This window comes from Alligator mississippiensis, chromosome 13 (assembly GCF_030867095.1).
Source record: "Alligator mississippiensis isolate rAllMis1 chromosome 13, rAllMis1, whole genome shotgun sequence".
NCBI classification, from domain to species: Eukaryota; Metazoa; Chordata; order Crocodylia; family Alligatoridae; genus Alligator; species Alligator mississippiensis.
In genome coordinates, this window is record NC_081836.1 from 42,303,571 (window position 1) to 42,320,174 (window position 16,604).

Sequence of the window (16,604 nt, forward strand, 5' to 3'; positions counted from 1 at the left end):
GAAAGCACCCAGCTTTTAACTTGCCATTGCAGGGGAGCCCAGTATCATGAACCCAAATGTCCTTGCACTGGCAAAATAAAAGAGTGCAATTGGGATCTGATCCCATAACTACCACCTGCCAAGCACATGTGTGGCATGGCAGGAGGAGTGATTGTTAAGATCAGGGATCAGAACTCCTGGCAATTTCAAATGAACATGTGCCAGTGCCCTAAGAGAGAGCGGACAGAAGCAGGTGGAAGGGTCAATGACAGGCCTTTAACCCAGTGAGGCAACTAAGACAAAGGTTAGAAGTGAGTGCAAAATTAAAGATACCTATCAGTTTTTCTTCACTCCTTTGCAAACCCTATGTAACAAAGGTTAGCAGATGTGGTTAGGAGCTAATGCATTTTAATGGAAAATGGGCATAGGAGAGGAATTAAAATTAATCTGAGTTCACATGAGAAATATGCTCTTTGTGAACAAAATTTTTTCCATGCAAAAGTTATTCCAAATTCAGTGGCCTCAGGATTGCCTGACACCACAAAACCAACCCTTACATATTGGATTCTTTGCTCATACTTCCTTCTCTCCAAAGCTTCCAGGATCCTTCATAGATAAGACCCACTAATGACCGTCTGCTTTCTTTAACAAGTCTCCTGCAGATATGGAAACTTGTCAACAGAGCCTGAAGTTCCACCGGAGAGAAAAATTCTTGGGTCACCGTACCACGATCCTACCCACTGCTGCTTCTACAGCCCTATAGCCTTTTTCCACAACTTCCAGTTTACCACAACTGCTCTTTTTTCTCTTCATTTTAACCTTACCTTCTACCATTTGACCTTCTCTTTTCAGCATCTGGACAGCTCCTACATACTTCTTTAGTTGTACTTTTAGCACCTCATTCTCTCTGTTGGCAGAATCACAGGAAGAAAATAATATTAATTCACTACAAAAACATATCAGAAGATAATCTTACGGCAAGTAAACAATATTTATGAAGGCTGACTTTACTTTGTCATAAAGAGGAAAAAGCAGTCACTTGTACAAGAATTACTAGAGATGTAAGCTCTAAACTATATGTTAACGTGACTGTTATTGGAAAATTAGTTTTCCAGTTAAAAGAGAATGTGTGACCAATTAGCTTACAGGCATGCTATTACAATATAGCAGATAACTAACAGCATCTATATTACTTTTTCCAGATTAGATATTTCTAACTACATATCATATCTGTTATCATCACAGCATCTTAGTGACTACAGCTTAGATGCCAAAAATGTAGCTAATTAATGCATGAGGAGGGACTCTAAAGAAAAAATGCAATGGTTCAGATTTCATAAGAGTTACTTCACTCTGTTTTTCCTACACTCCAGTATTTACTGCTGAGCAAATAAATAATTCAACATGAGAAACCAACTGTGCTATTCAAGGGGATTGACAGCCCTCCTTATAAAAAAAATCAGAATTCAGTTCTGAAAGCATAGTTGCTAAATGAGAAATAAATGCATAAAAGGGTAAATTGATCTTTCTATCCTGCTATTTTTCAATATTTATCTTCTGTCTCATAATTTTGAAATGAAAAGAAGCAGGTATTCAAATCTGCCACTATTGTAGCTCCCCCTACTGATGTTAAAAACCTTAATTAATGTATGAAATGGAAAGGGTATTTTAAACAGGTTGAATTTCAGACAGAAATCTATAGGGTTAAAAATCAGCCACCTGCCTGAGTCCATTCAATTCCAAAAATGCAACAGATACTTTTATCGAGAAAAAACAGAATTAAATTCTGACAGGAGTGAATAGAGAAAAATCACTATTAATGATTGTAGATAATATTATTCAAAACAAAAAAACCCACTTCCCATTGTCTAGCTTTTGCTTCTTCCACAAAAACTGTTCTTGCCTCTAGCAAGAAGAGATTTGATTTCCTAATGAACTCTCAAAAAACAGACTTTTTCAATATTATATAGACCCTTGTTGTTCCCCATCCCATTGATTTGTAATATAAGCATTTGCAGCATATCTGAATAGAAAATCAGAAATCAGAACCATATTCTTTCCTGAAACAAAACTATCAGGTGAGAAGGGCTTACATTTTTCTGCAGAAGGACATTAAAAAAATGGTACATGATAGCCTGATTAGTTAGGGTGGAAAGAAAGCAATGCCAGAAAGTGAATAAAAAGTCTCCAGGAAAGCTAAAAGTACTATGCATTTATTTTAGATTATGAATTAAGAGGCAGTGTGCAACTGATGTACATACAGCAAAACAGTGAAATCCACGTGCCACATATTCAATTGAAGATATGTCAAGAAGTACAAGGAGCTACGCAAGGTAGTCCTTTCAGGTCCCTATCAAAACCTTTTCAAGCGTGCATCACCTTTAGGATGGTGCCCCTCAAACCTCTTCACCCAACCTAAAACAGAATTAAGAATAGACCCCAAATTGCATTTGAGAAATATGCTATATATAGATAATTTGATAAACAATGTCATCCATTCATTTGGATATCAAATTCTTCTAATAATGTGCTACACACAATGAGGAAATGAAACATTAATGCAGGAACACATTAATGAATTAAACTTTTGCCTTTTCTTACGTATACTGACCACCTAAGATTTTGAGGATTTGTGCAGCCTAGTTTCAATCCATTTATGTCAGACTACTGAAAATATTATGTGCCTGAAGCTTTAACGCTCCTGGGTTCTTACATAGTTAGGATTATTTTAAATTTTGTAGGTAGTATAAAATCAGTTGCATGACAGCATTTGTACTCAATTTTGTTAGGCACTGCTAGTAAGTATACCAACAAAAAGAAACAGAAGACTCTTCCTTTCAGTGCATTACCATTGCTGTCAATGGAGCATTATCCTTACACAAGCCCAGAATCATATGTTAATATTCACATGTATATTAGGTACTTATAGGTAATTATATACAATTATAGGTGTAAAGGCCTTCCTTATTCTTGAGCTAAGTTTCTATCACAAAGCACTTAACTTGTGCAAGCTATTTTGAGATGACAACACCTTTCAATGTTTAGTGTGTTTAATGAACATATTGAAAAGATCATTCAAATGATAATTGGAAAAATAATTTATACCAAGAGTAATAAATACAGTAAATTGTATGTTTTCCTAAATTTGGTTAAAACAAAGGAGGTTAGTAAAATACATTTTTGGCAAGGAATATTAACTAAATGTGTAAGTTTGTAATGATATAGGAAATACCTTTGTTGTAACTAGGCAGAATATGAAGAACACTTCTGAGCATCTACTTTCAGGAGAATCTGTGACACAACTGCTATGACACAGTTCTCCATAGAGGTTTCCTTTCTTTGTCTTTTTCTTTTATTAATAAACTACCATATTTACTTGAATATAAGATGACCCTGAATGTAAGATGGACCTTCCAATAATAAGGTTCTATAGCTAGAAAACTTATAAATATCTTATAATTTTCCAGGTATAGAATCTAATTATTGAAGATTTACCTATAATTTGTCCCCCTCCCCATGCTATGGCAGGAAAAATAAATCTGGAGGATCAGATAGCCCCCTTACCCTCTAACCCCCACCCCTTTTCCTGCTGCAGCCCCTTCCTCCCCTCATTACTGTCTGACCCTGCTCTTCATGAACACATGGAAGCGAAGAGCAAATTTGAGATCAATGACCCTAAAATAAATAGACCTGTAGCAAATTGCATATAGTACCCATATGCATAGTACATCCAGAATTGATGCATTTTACCTTTTTTGAAATTGCTGCATGTTTTAGTACAGGTACTCCATAAACACACTTTTAAATAACCCTTTTGTAACCTATATATAATAAAAACTATGCATGATATTACTCCAAAGCTAAAAGGCTCATGATTTACCAAACAATTCACTCAGCTGGGCCCAAGCAGAGACAACAGCATTTCAAGCCATGGTGACTCCACAGCACAGCACTGTCCACATATCCCCCACAAAGGAACCATGTGTTAATTAGCCTCCACACATGACTGAAACCTGGTATTCTTGTCACAAATCCTGGGATCCTCCAGAAATGTATAAGCAAATGAAGTGCAAGGCAATTGGTCTGGCTCCACCTCATGAAGGGCAGGGCCACACTAATCATACATGGCAGGCTGAGCGAGAGGCAAAGGGATTCTGAATGAACCATTTAAAACCCTGTTTGGTAAGGTTTGGCAGACATTTAAGGCTAATGAGGAAACAAGATTATTGGAAATGGAAAAGAAAGGTGTGGGACTGAAGAGGAAGTTGAAATGTATGCAGTGTGGTGGCTCACCCTGACTTGGAAAAAAAAAAAGTTGATGCTGAGGGGAACTGCAGTCAATGTGCGCTATAATATATCTTCTTCAGATAGGCTGCACTAACTTATCCTTATGGTAGGTTCCTATCAGCATGTTTGCCCAATATTCAGTTTTATATTTGGTGTCCATTACTGAGTGCATACTGCTGTAGGTAGCAGTTTAATAATAGACAATGTATTTGATATGGTTTTCCTATATGCAAATGTAAGATGAGGGGCTTTTTCTTCTACACTGATTTAGGCAGGGGGAAGGGACCTCATCTTGTATTTTAGTAAATGCAGTAATTAAGGTTAGCTATCTGAAACCTCAAGTATTTTCAATATTAAGAACTATTTATCATCTATATACATATATATCTATAGCCAAAAATTTGCATCAATACTGGTCAATCTGGTTCATCTGTACTGAAAGAAAAAGAAAGTCGATATCCAAATCATTCTGCAATCCAAAAATATTGTAGCACTGTACTCAGAAATTTGAGTCTAAGTAAATAGACTATTTGTCTAGACTTCCCAGCAAGATTAGAGCAGAAAAGTAACATCAGAATTTTTAACTATAGTTTCATGTTATTGCAATGCAATCTAATAAGAATATTTTTGTTTAAAATACCTATTTTGTTGCAACTCTGGTGCTACCAAGCAATCCACCCATTTGCTGAAGTAATTTAAATAGACTCTTTTAAAATAAAGGCAGGGTTTTCCCTTGAGTCTATTTTAGGAAATGATTACTATATTAAAAGGACAAAATAGAACATTAAAAAGATCAGAACTCCTAGGACTGCTTGGAAAATTAGGCTGTTGCTATATTCTCTATTTAATGGTTGTCAAGTCAAATTTCTGGTCAATGCAACCTCATTTAATTCAGTCCTTTAATAGGAGTCTGCTAAATCCCATAGGAAAGAAACTATTAATCAATTAGTTATGAATTTTTAATGAAGTCCTTGAATGCTTTATGCATTTTAAGATATTTTTAATTTCTTAAATATGTAGACTACAAAAACAAGTCAAGCAGGTCATACTACATCTGGGAAGAAAGAGCTGTCAGTAACAGTGACATTTTTCTTCATGCTTTTAAGTGTATTCAATTGTGAAATACAGAATATTAAACATCAAAGGACTTGTATGAAACTAAAATATAGATTTTTAAAGGGACACGTGTTTGCAAAGACAGAGGGCACCTCTTCATCACCATCCAAAAATATGTTAAATTACTGTACCAAAGGATTGAGGGGAAAAAAGACAAGGTAATTGCACTTTTTAAAGTATCAAATCACTTAAGATTTTTCAATTTAATCTCAAAGTAGGCAACTGCAGTTCGGTCCACATATCTTCTAATATATTTCTTTATCATTCAATAGGCTTAATATTACTTATTACACTCTGACACTTAATTCCTAACACCCTGGATATGGTCAGCCTGGAGAGAGAGAGAGAGAGAGAGAGAAACAAAGATCTAAGTGAGGGGGTGGAGGGGAGGAGGCCAAAAGTCAGGAATGAAACAAGAACAGACTGGATACAACATGTCAGAAGAGGTCATTGTAGGATTAGGTAGGGGGAGGGAAACAGTAGTAGAATTGTCTGTACATAACAAAAGCACACTCCAGATGGTACCCAGACTGCCAGGTCTGAGCACTGTGCTACTTTTAGTAAACAGCTGAGACACAATGACAAATAGGTGTCATACTCAGTTTAATGGCTGGCCTACAGCAGGTGACAACTTACTACTCTGCTCAAATGACAGAAGTCCAGTGACTGTTGGGTAGAATCCAGCCACTGTGCATCATGACCAGGGATCCTGGTTTTCTCTGTTAAAAAATCCAAAATTCTCTTATAACCCCCCTACCCAATTCTCTGATTAAAACCCAAAATTCCGCATTTTTCCGTGATTAAAATGAAGCGCCACTATATATCGCCACTACACACACACACACACACACACACACACACAGATATCAGTTGAGCCCAATGTTTTATTAATATTTTTACAATTTTAAAGTGATTTGAAAGCCTATAAGTACCTCAACCATTATAATAAAATTAATTCTAAATACATTTTGGCATTTGATTTTGGGATTTATTTTTTTTATCATGGATAATCAGAGCTCCCCCTGTCACTCACCAGAATGTAAGTCCAGATGCAGCTGCCCTCTCCCCCTGCCCTCCACTGTTTTGTGCCAGTGCCCTGCCCCTGCCCATGTCATTGCCCTTCACTCCCAACCTGCAGCCCCCTGGGCACCACTGGTGCCCTTCACTTCTGACCGGCAGCCCACCTGTATCCACTGGTGCCCTTCACACCCAAACCACAGCCCCCCATCCCTGCTGGTGCCCCTCACTCACAACCTGCAGATGCCCAGCCCCCTAGCCCTGCAAGGGACTCCCAAACCACAGTCCCCCACCCCCACTGGTTCCCCCAACCATGACCCGCAGCCCTCTGGCCCTGCCAGTGCCCATCACTCACAATCCCACCTCCTCAGCCCTGCTGGTACTCCCAACCCACAGCCCCCTGTCCTGCCAGTGCCCCTCGCTCCCAACCTGCAGCCTCCTGGCCCTGCCTACTTCGCACTCCCAATCTGCAGCCCCCACGCTCCAGCCTTGCCAGTGCCCCTCATTCCCAACCCGCAGCTCTCTGCCCCCACCACATCCACAGCTGCCATGGCTATAGGACACGGCAGCTGCATCCTGCCTACTCCCTGTCCCACAGGTGCCAGCTGCAGCCAGCCAGCAGCACCCAAGCCCAGGCTGCCGTGTGCGAGACCTGGGACCAGCTGGGACCTGGTATGGGAGTGCAGAACAGGGCGGGAAGACTCAGTGCTGCCACTGCTGCCAGGTGCCCTGAGCCAGTCACACACCCTCAGTGAGGCGCCCCCTGTCCACCCAGCAGCAGCGAGGGCAGGGATGGGAGCAGTGCAAAGCTGTGACCCCCCCCAATGCTGCTGGGCAGGCAGGGGCCTCCTTGCCTTGGCAGCGCAGCTGGCACGGGGCGCCAGCAGCAGTAGCACCAAGTTTCCCTGCCCGACTCTAATCTCTTGCACCAGGTTCCGCCTGCTGGGCTGCACAGGCAGCTCCTGCCTGGTGCACCCCTTCACCACCATCCAAAAATATTTCAAAGTTATATTACTGTACCAGGCTCTTATATTACTGTACCAAGCCAATTGGGCCAGGCTGCACCCCATGCCCAACTGTCCGTGCACAAATCTGAGGCACAACATGCCTGCCCATGCCCCCCCAACATATTACCAATGGGCATGCCTGAATGGTCTCCAAGCCCTGGCCCTCTAACCTCCTCCCCTACTACCTTTTTCTAGCTGCTGGGGCTGCTCCCACCACCCTGCCTGGTTGCATTGCTGGCTATGTATGCATGGATACACATACGCATGTGGTGCCCCGTGTCCCACTGCCCTCCAGCCCCAAGCAGCCCCTGGCAGGCTGGAACTCTGCCAGCCTGCAAGACAAAACCCACTGTTTCCCCACCTCAAAGGGGAAAATCCACATTTTTCCAGAGGAAACAGAAAACCCAAATGCCTGATCATGACACAGTCTTATTTAGGTAATCATAGCATAAATAGATTAGCTAAATTACTTTGATGCTCTAAGTAATTTTTCCTTAGAATGTGTACAACTGCTCCTATTTTTGTTTTTCGTGGAATAGATTTATTTTCCTAATTCTCTTCTAAAGGAAGTATAAACATGTATGGATATAAACAGCAATAGCTTGGATACATCTAATGGCAGGGTGGATTTTTTTTTTAGTCAAATACTCCATTTGAAAATCGTTAAAGTCATAATTTTGCAACTGTACTACATAGCAAAAATATCCAAATGTATTTTAAAGTTTTAACAAATCTGGAGACTTTATATTTAAACCAAGTCAATGTTTTATAACCTCTTATCAAAATAAACCCTTTTTAAAAAAAAACTAATTTCACTGCCATAGAAAATATTGTATCCTGACAAAACTTTGTAATTAAGCTGTATAGTTAGCTTTTTCTTTTGTAACTTCTCCCAAAGGCAAATTAAAGTATTACAGAACTTAATGAGTAGAGTTTCAGCCTTTGATAGCAGTATTTCTTTGAAAACAAAGGAAAAATACCATGCTAATGTTGGTCATAAAGCACTACTGGACTGCAACACAGAACAGACTGAAAAAAAAAGAATGTGCTGCAGAGTAAATATTAAAATGCAACCTTTTCACCAATAATAATCTTTTATCAGTAGTCTAAAGATGAATAGATAACAATAGGAAATCCCTTAAGCTGTCTTCTAAAAACAGAAAAACAAAGTGGGTGCATGGAATAAGGTCACTGAGTCCACATACGGCAGATATTTGAAAATATAAATCAGTGGGCACATAAATAACATAGTAAAGCGTTTATTACACTGCTTAACTCTTACAGTTAAAGCCAAAATGAATTGCATGGCAAATCCCTTGTTAAGAATGTGTGTGCACACACTACCCTGTGCAACAGTTCCTGGTCTCCATTACAAGGGTGAGAAATCCTAATTTACAAGACAATGGAATGGAACACAGCATTACGATTAATATTATATGCAGCTTTAGCTTTCAGTAGTAGTGTCAAGACATGCTAGTATTGTAAATTTCTCAGTATAATCAGTGCTTCACACACTCTCACAGTTAAAATATAACACTGCTGAAAACAAGAATTATATATTTTTAAATACCCATTCAATGATGCACAGGCACAAAATGCATTAGCAATACTTAAAATGCCATCTTATATTGCCTTCTTTTATAACTACATGGAAAAAGAGGGAATCTTTAGGTATATAGTAAATGCAAGTCTTCCAGCAACTTCAAATCTCAGTTTTTGAAGTGGAACAAATTTCAATTTAATCTCAAGAGACTTAATACCCAAGGAAACACTGTGCAATTGAGTCAAAGCTACTGCACCTGAAAATGTTTTTCAAAATATAAAACTATGAACATTTTACATTGAATATACTTGCCTTTTTGTTTGTTATATCCATCTTTTGATTTGTTAGGGACATATAATATGGTCCACAAAATAGCGGACAAAAAGTACCAGTGAATAAGAAGTACCAGTGGCAAAACCTCCTGCAAGACCTATGAAAAGCATGGTGAGAGGTTCTCCTTATATTACCCACTTTTCTTGAAAATACCTTAGAACAAAGATCATGTTAACAGGTGATCAACTGGCAAGGAACCTATACTGATTCTCTGGATATAGTTCAGCACAAATTTACTATGACCATGTGAATGCCTTGCCAACACTTGGAAAAAGAGATTCCTATAATTATTGTAATCATTCTGATCGGTGTTATGATGTTAGAATCTTTCATGTCTCAGGATATCCTCCAGCAGGGGGGGATACAGTGCAGCTGAAAAGAAACACTGTTCTCGGATTTTCAATACTTGAGCTGATAGTCCATCCTTTCCTGGTGTTAGGGAAGCAATTCTCTTTTCAAAGTCATTTATAGAGGGTTCTGTAATCAAACTCTGTGATGGTCTAGAGCAGGGGTGTCAAACATATGGCCTGTAGGACAGTTGCTGTGCACAGCGCCAGCCTACTATCTGACCCACCAAGTTACCAGTGGGCCACCAGAAGTTGTGGGGCATGACCTGTCACTAAATTAAGGACACTTTGGCCTTGCCAGTGATGGCCATCAGAAGCAAGCATGGCTCACTGCTGATAACCCCAGGCCCACTGTTGTCAACAGACCTTGCCCATCACAAGCTGTCTCTGACACAATTTCCATTGTGAAAACTGCAAGTATGGAAAACACCCTGAAAAATACTCTGTTTTCTCACCCACCACTGCATGCCCACCCCCACCCCACCCCCAGCAAACAAAGTACACATCTTTTTTTTGAAAGACAGAATATAGGGTAAAAAATGTTTTTCCAGAGTCGTGGCTGACTGAATGACAGAGTAAGTCCTCCTGAGAACATAGCATGTCGAAGAAGTGTAGCACCAGGAACTTCCTGGGCATACAAGATTAGGTCCCAGACCAGGGATAGGCAACTCCTGACATGCATGCCAATTAGTGGCATGCAGAGACATTTTCCTCAGCACATCAGGATGTGTGTGAGGAAATTGTTTTAATTTTTTATTTATTTTTTAAGTTGCTGCTCCAGGCTTTCTGGAGCAACCACAAGTCCCAGTGCCACGGCAGGCATTGGGGTATAGTCAGGAGAACACAGGCAGGGATGTATTCTACTAGCCCTGCTCCCTGTCTCAGGGCTGTACCCTCCAGCCCAGCCCAGCCCAGCCCCTGGAGGAAAGTTACATGTGGGCAAAGCCAGGGCCCAGGCAGGTGCTGAGGAGGGCCATTGTGCTGGACGTTCCCAGCCGGCTGGGCCCTGAGCGCTGCCCATGGTGGCTGTTCTTGGGGGGCTCCAGCGGCCATGCCCCATGGCCGGGCCCTTGCACCAGGGACAGCTCTGCCCCACTCCTGCTGTACCCAGTATGCAGGGAGCCCAAGCCCAGTGTCAGGAGCCCCCTGAGCATGGCGTCCTGCCCCGGCTAGGCGGTGTCCCCTCGCAGGCAGGGTGGCTGTGGCCCATCCACGTGGAGCTACGTGGGCCAGGCCAAGCCCCACCTTGGATGCCGCTGGGCACCCCCACCCACCCACCCACCAGCCACAGCCCGAGTCTATGAAGTCCTAGGGTATCCCCCGCTTCCGGCCCGGCCCCTACTCTCCTTCAGCTGCCACCTTCCCAAGGGCCCAGCCTGCCTGCAACAACTTCCCTTGCTCCTGTGTCTCCCTGCGCTGCACAGACCCTGCCCTGAGTGCCCAGCCCCGGCACTCGGTGCCCCGGTGATGCCCCTGCCTGAGTGTCTGTCTGCCCGAGCCCCAGCCAGGCCCTCCCTACCAGCCCTGGGCCTCGGCTCCCCCCACTCCAGGACCATCAAGGAGGCCTAAGTGCCCCAGCCCTGGCAGCTGCTGCTGAAGTGTCACTGCCTCCCTCTGCTGGACACTACCCTGGACCAGAGGGCCCGAGCCACAGCCGGTAGCAGTGGAAGACATGGGCTATGAAGGACACACCCTCTTTCTCTTTTTCCTTTTTTTCTCTCTTCTATTACTTTCTTTCTCTCTTCTTTTCTGCTTTTTCTTCTCTTCTCTCTCTTTTTTTCCTTTTTTCTCCTCTTTCTCTTCTTTTTTCTTTCCTTCTTTTTCTCTCTTCTCTCCTTTTGTCTTTTTTTCTCTTTCCTTCTTTCTTGCTTTCTCTTTTTCTCTTTTCTCTCTTCTTCCCTCTTTTTCTCTCCTTTTTGTCTCTTTCTCGCTCTCCTTTTTTCCCTTTTCTTTTTTCTCTCTCTCCCTCTTTTTCTCCTTTCTCCTCTCTTTCTCTTCTGTCCTCTTTTTTCTTTCTCTTAATCTCTCCCATGTTTCCTTGTTCTCTTCTCTTTTTCCTTTACCTCTTGCTCTCTTTCTTTTTTCTCTGTCTCCTGTCCTTTTTCTTTCTCTTCTTTTCTCTCCTTTCTCTCTTTCTCTTTTTTTTCCTCTATCATCAAAACATGTTTAACAAAAAAGAATACACAAGAATAAAGGTAGCATATGAAGTTTTATTTATTGTCACCAGGTTTAGAATTTTTTTAAAAACCCGATATTTAATGTAAAAAAAAAAAAAAAAGCAACATTTATGATTAGTAATTATATTAATATGGAGCCAGTCCTGCCATGTACCCCTCACCCACCGTTTTGTTTTTCTGGCATGCTGGCATTCCATCACCTTACAACATAGACATTGCATTGCAGTTTTTCGGCACTCCGGCTAAAAACGTTGCCTACCCGTTTCAGACCCTTGCAAGGGCCATAGCAAGACTGTTAGCTCTTTACTGTAAGTAGTTCTTTAAATAAGTTTCTTTAAAAGAGTCTTGTTTCCACATCACAAGTCTTATCCAGATACTGCCAACAGCTCATTTGCTGTTTCAGGTACAAGCTAGCGTTCAGCCACTTAGCTATGCCTGAGAGAGGATTAACACAGTTTTCCTTTCGGGGGGGTTTGGGGGGTGGGGGTTTCCAGCAAGGAAAACCCCTTCCCTAATTAAAACATGGGCCCCAGCTTTGGGGAAAAGATTTGGGAGGAAAAGATGTGCGTTATATATGATAAAATATGCTACCTTATAGAGGTGACAGATAGACTTAGTTGATACCAAAGTCTGGATTTCAGGTGCCTCCAAGAGACCTTCCAGCAGGGGTAGTGGCCTTTCTACACAAGCCTCATTTCTTCCTTATGACCCCATCCACCATCTTTGCTTTTATCTCAACTCCCTTAACACCAGAATCTGGCTATTGAAAGCAAACACAAAAAAGCATTGCACAGAAAGAGGGCATAAGAACTGGTGGCAATACAAGTAGGACAATTTGAAAAGGAAAGTTAAATGGTGCCAAGATGAGAGAGAGGTATATACAGAACTGGTGACAGAGTGTAGGATGGAAGCAGGGAAGATCAATATTTTCCTATTTGGGAAACAAAAAACATCCTGACAAAATACTAAGGCCCACAGCTAGGGTCCTACTGCAATTGAGGAGATAGGCAGCTGATTTTGTGGGCAGATTTCAGGGTTGGCTGCCATTACTGTGGTGGAGCCACCCCGCACCTCTGATTGGCTGAAAGGCCCTAGTGGCCCCACCCCTCGCTGTGGATTGGCAAAAACGGTGGAGGCCACACAACAGCCAGTCCTCTCAGTGCCAGCACGGCAGGGAAGCAGCCACCGTCTTTCCATTTTGTACAGATGAAAGTACAAAAGTTCAACCAAGTTTAACTACAGAGAGAGGTGCAACTAGTATGTACCGAACCTGTAAGCAGGTACATCTTGAAATCCTACTTGGGCTTGAGGTCCTTTCCTAGGAAATATCTTGCAATACTTTCCACTCAACACCACATCAGATAGCCAGGTTTAAAATTCCATAGTGTGGTGACTGCTCTGTGTGTGTGTGTGTGTTTTGCTTTTGCTCACATGTACATTTTTAAATCATAAAGGTAATGCATGATAGATTTTTCTAGAGAAGGTCCTAAAAGTTCCCCAGCACACCAAGGAAATAATGTTCCATTTTGTTTAAACAAATCAATTTTGTTTAAACAAAATTGTTTTGTTCCATGATGTAAAACAAATCAATTAAGAGATGAATTATTAATAGTTCAAGTATAATTAACGTTGCACATGCACATCAAGACTTTGGGGTTGGATGTCTTTTATTCTTTTGAATTAAGCCTTATGGATGGTGACATGTGCACTGATCTAGCTAGTTAAGGCGTTTATTAAGTATCCGATGCAGAATGTAGAAAAAGAGAGGCTCTGGCCTTTCTGTTTAGGAAAAATAATTTATTTCACATTTATTTTGAGCTATCCAAAAGTAGTTTGCTTAGGTTATACTGAGGATCTGGAGTATGTGTCTTCTTCAGGATTTTTAGTACATGGTAAGTAGTTTTTTATACAGATAAAATTACGCTAGCTAGTACTTAGGCTCTATAGTTTGCAGAAACTCTTCATTTATTGACAATAAATAATAAGACATTAGCTAGGGTCAAGTTTCTCAGACCCCTTTCTTGTTTGTTTCTGAATCTATAATGTAATATACGAAGTTGGGAAATGGTGTACACTGTGACGTGATGTGGAAAATCTAGGAAGTTTCTGATGTTGTCCAAGATATTTACAAAATAAGGGTTTTGGTTTTTTTAAGTTAAGTTAAACTCCTACTATTATTTTTGGAGATATATGTGAATAAAGACATAAATAGCATCTGTGGCAATGAATGACTTCTGAGCAACTTAGTAACTGGAGTTCACTTTTTGGCCCACATTTTCAAAACAATTCTCCATTATTTCACAAAAACCTGTATATTCCTTGCTGTGTGAGAGTTTCTTTGCCATTGTTAGTAATGCAAGTCGTCTTGATAACTACCTCTGCACTATTACATTCTTTTCAAAAGAAATTTATTCATTAAAAATTTTAGTGACCACAAAACAAACCTCTGCAACAGTTTAGCTAATTACTTTTCTGAGCTGTTACTCTCACATAGATTATCATAGGAAGTTTTTTGTCTTTGTTGGCATTAGATTTTCTCTTCTAGTCCTTAAAAATATATATTTATGGACTACTAAAGGAAAATGAATGGAGATAAGGATTTTGAAAATGGAAAAATTAGAAAAATATAAATTAGTTCATATGCTAAATGCCTAGTTTATGTTTTTTCCTTTAATCACAAAATCAAAGCAAATGAAATAGATTATATACCTCTGAAATATTACAAGGTAAAGAAGCACAAGTTAGATTAGCTAAACTCTACTACACATAATTTTGAAATCATCTCTAAGTTGTACTTAAGATCAACAACATACACTAGAGAAGGTTTTATTCTCACCAATTTTTGATAAAGATGAGGTCTGAGAAAATAAAGGTTTGGGGTTTTTTTAAACAAATAGCTTCTCCTGTGTAAGGTTTGAAGACTGCTTTTGTAAAATTGTTGTTCTGATTTTTTTTCTTAGAGCACCTGAGGAATCTTTCATCTAGCTAAACTGTTCTTGCCTGAAGATTATTTTAATTAAATGAATATGCTTCTGGTAGTAATAGAGCATGAGAACAAATGCTCTGTCAGGAACTCATTCTGGAAACACTTAGAAGTCAACACAGAGTTCTTAAGAATCTCACATGGTAGCTTACCTTAATAACCTTGCACGCTACTCCCCCTTTCATTACTTCTCTTGCTACACCACTTTATTTCTATCACCTACATTTATTAGATACTCTGAACTTATTGATGCATAAGTGAACATCCAACTTCACAGTAAACTTCAATATTCTTTGCCATGCACCTAATCTACTATGTACAAAAAATAGAAGAATGACAATTAAAACCATTAATTTCCTAACCAATGGCCCCTGGGCATGGTATGTACATGCAATTTTAGAACAAGTATTTAATTAGACAAATATTAGCTTAAAAAATGACACCAAATAGTCCAAGCCCAAGTATAATAATTCACTGTTGCCCACAATGAACACTAGGGCAGTCAACATTATAAAATCCTAGGACAAACAATATAATGGTTAACATGGAGGCACTGGTTCAATTCATCTACAAGGAGGACTCAGTTTACACATACCTGACACAAATGACTGGAGAATCCCCACCCAAAGAAACTCAAAGCAGAGACTTCCCTGAACAAGCAAGCCTTGATTGAAAGAAGAGTCAAGCTTTGGCAACTGTCCAGATTAGAGATGAAAGCCAAGTTGTCCAGAAATAATCATTCCAATGATGACTGGTAAACTGGTACAGAAAGATCCAAAACAGATTTGGGGGCCTGAAACAGAAGTCCGTCCCTTCTGATGTAGGATAGATATATATATGGAGAAAATATCACTAGAGTAATTTTCACAAGAGAGAGGAACCTGATTATACATGATGCCATTTCAAATAAACAACAAACTGAAAACATGTGCCTTCTTGCATCTGTCTGACTAATAATAATCTTACCTGTTATTTGGGGGTGAGCGGAAGAGGTCAAAACATTTCTGACAGAAATATCAATTTAACTGATAATGTCCTTTAAACTCAGATTCTGACATAACCACAATCCTTCTTACCACTCAGAAGTACAATTTTTGATTCCATCCCTCTACAGATCTAGACACCCTTTAAAAGTTTTGACATTTCTTCTTACACAATACCTCTATGATACTTTTGTGGATGGAAGAGAGATGCATTCACACAGGCCCTAACCAATTCCTTGCTCCTTTTTCCTGACTTTAAGCACCATCTTGCCCTTCTTAAATCTACTCAAAATACTGTTTGAACAATTATCTTCCTGGCTCAAAGCCCCAGTCAGATAATCCACTACTACCCCTTTTTTGTATACCCATTTACACCATATCAAAATAAACTGCTTATCTTCACTTTTAAGGCCTTTAAGAGTTTTGTCCTGCTCTCCTTATCTCACAAACCCTTTAGCCATTTACTCCTGCCTCTGCTCCATCAAAGATTATGAGCTTTATTATTCATTAGTTAAGTTTTCCAGCAGAAACTTTTCCCCAGAGTACCCATTATACAAAGAGGTAATTCTCATAAAAATTTCTGAGCACTAATTACTACATTGCTTTCCTTCAAGTGTCTCCTTAAAGCTTACCTCTCCAGCAAGACCTAACAAAACACTTGAAAATTGCTAGGCTGTTAATGTACTGGGACTACTGATTATTACATTTGTAATCATTACACATATACCTTGTGCTCCTAACACCTATTAGTTGTATTCATATCTACCATTTCAGTTTTCTGGGTAAAGGCCTTGTTTGCACAATGCCCATCTCACAGCCAAAGCAATAACTA

General features: G+C 40.1%; 1 protein-coding gene across 4 annotated transcripts in view; it reads right to left on the reverse strand.

The window, feature by feature from the left end:
• SNX29 (sorting nexin 29) overlaps positions 1-16,604 on the reverse strand; it is a 454,827-nt gene that overhangs the window by 339,376 nt on the left and 98,847 nt on the right. For all 4 annotated transcript variants that reach the window (XM_059716635.1, XM_059716634.1, XM_059716637.1 and 1 more), the window contains one exon: positions 804-886. In XM_059716635.1, coding sequence (XP_059572618.1) covers positions 804-886 — 83 coding nt within the window. The remainder of the gene's footprint in view (positions 1-803; positions 887-16,604) is intronic.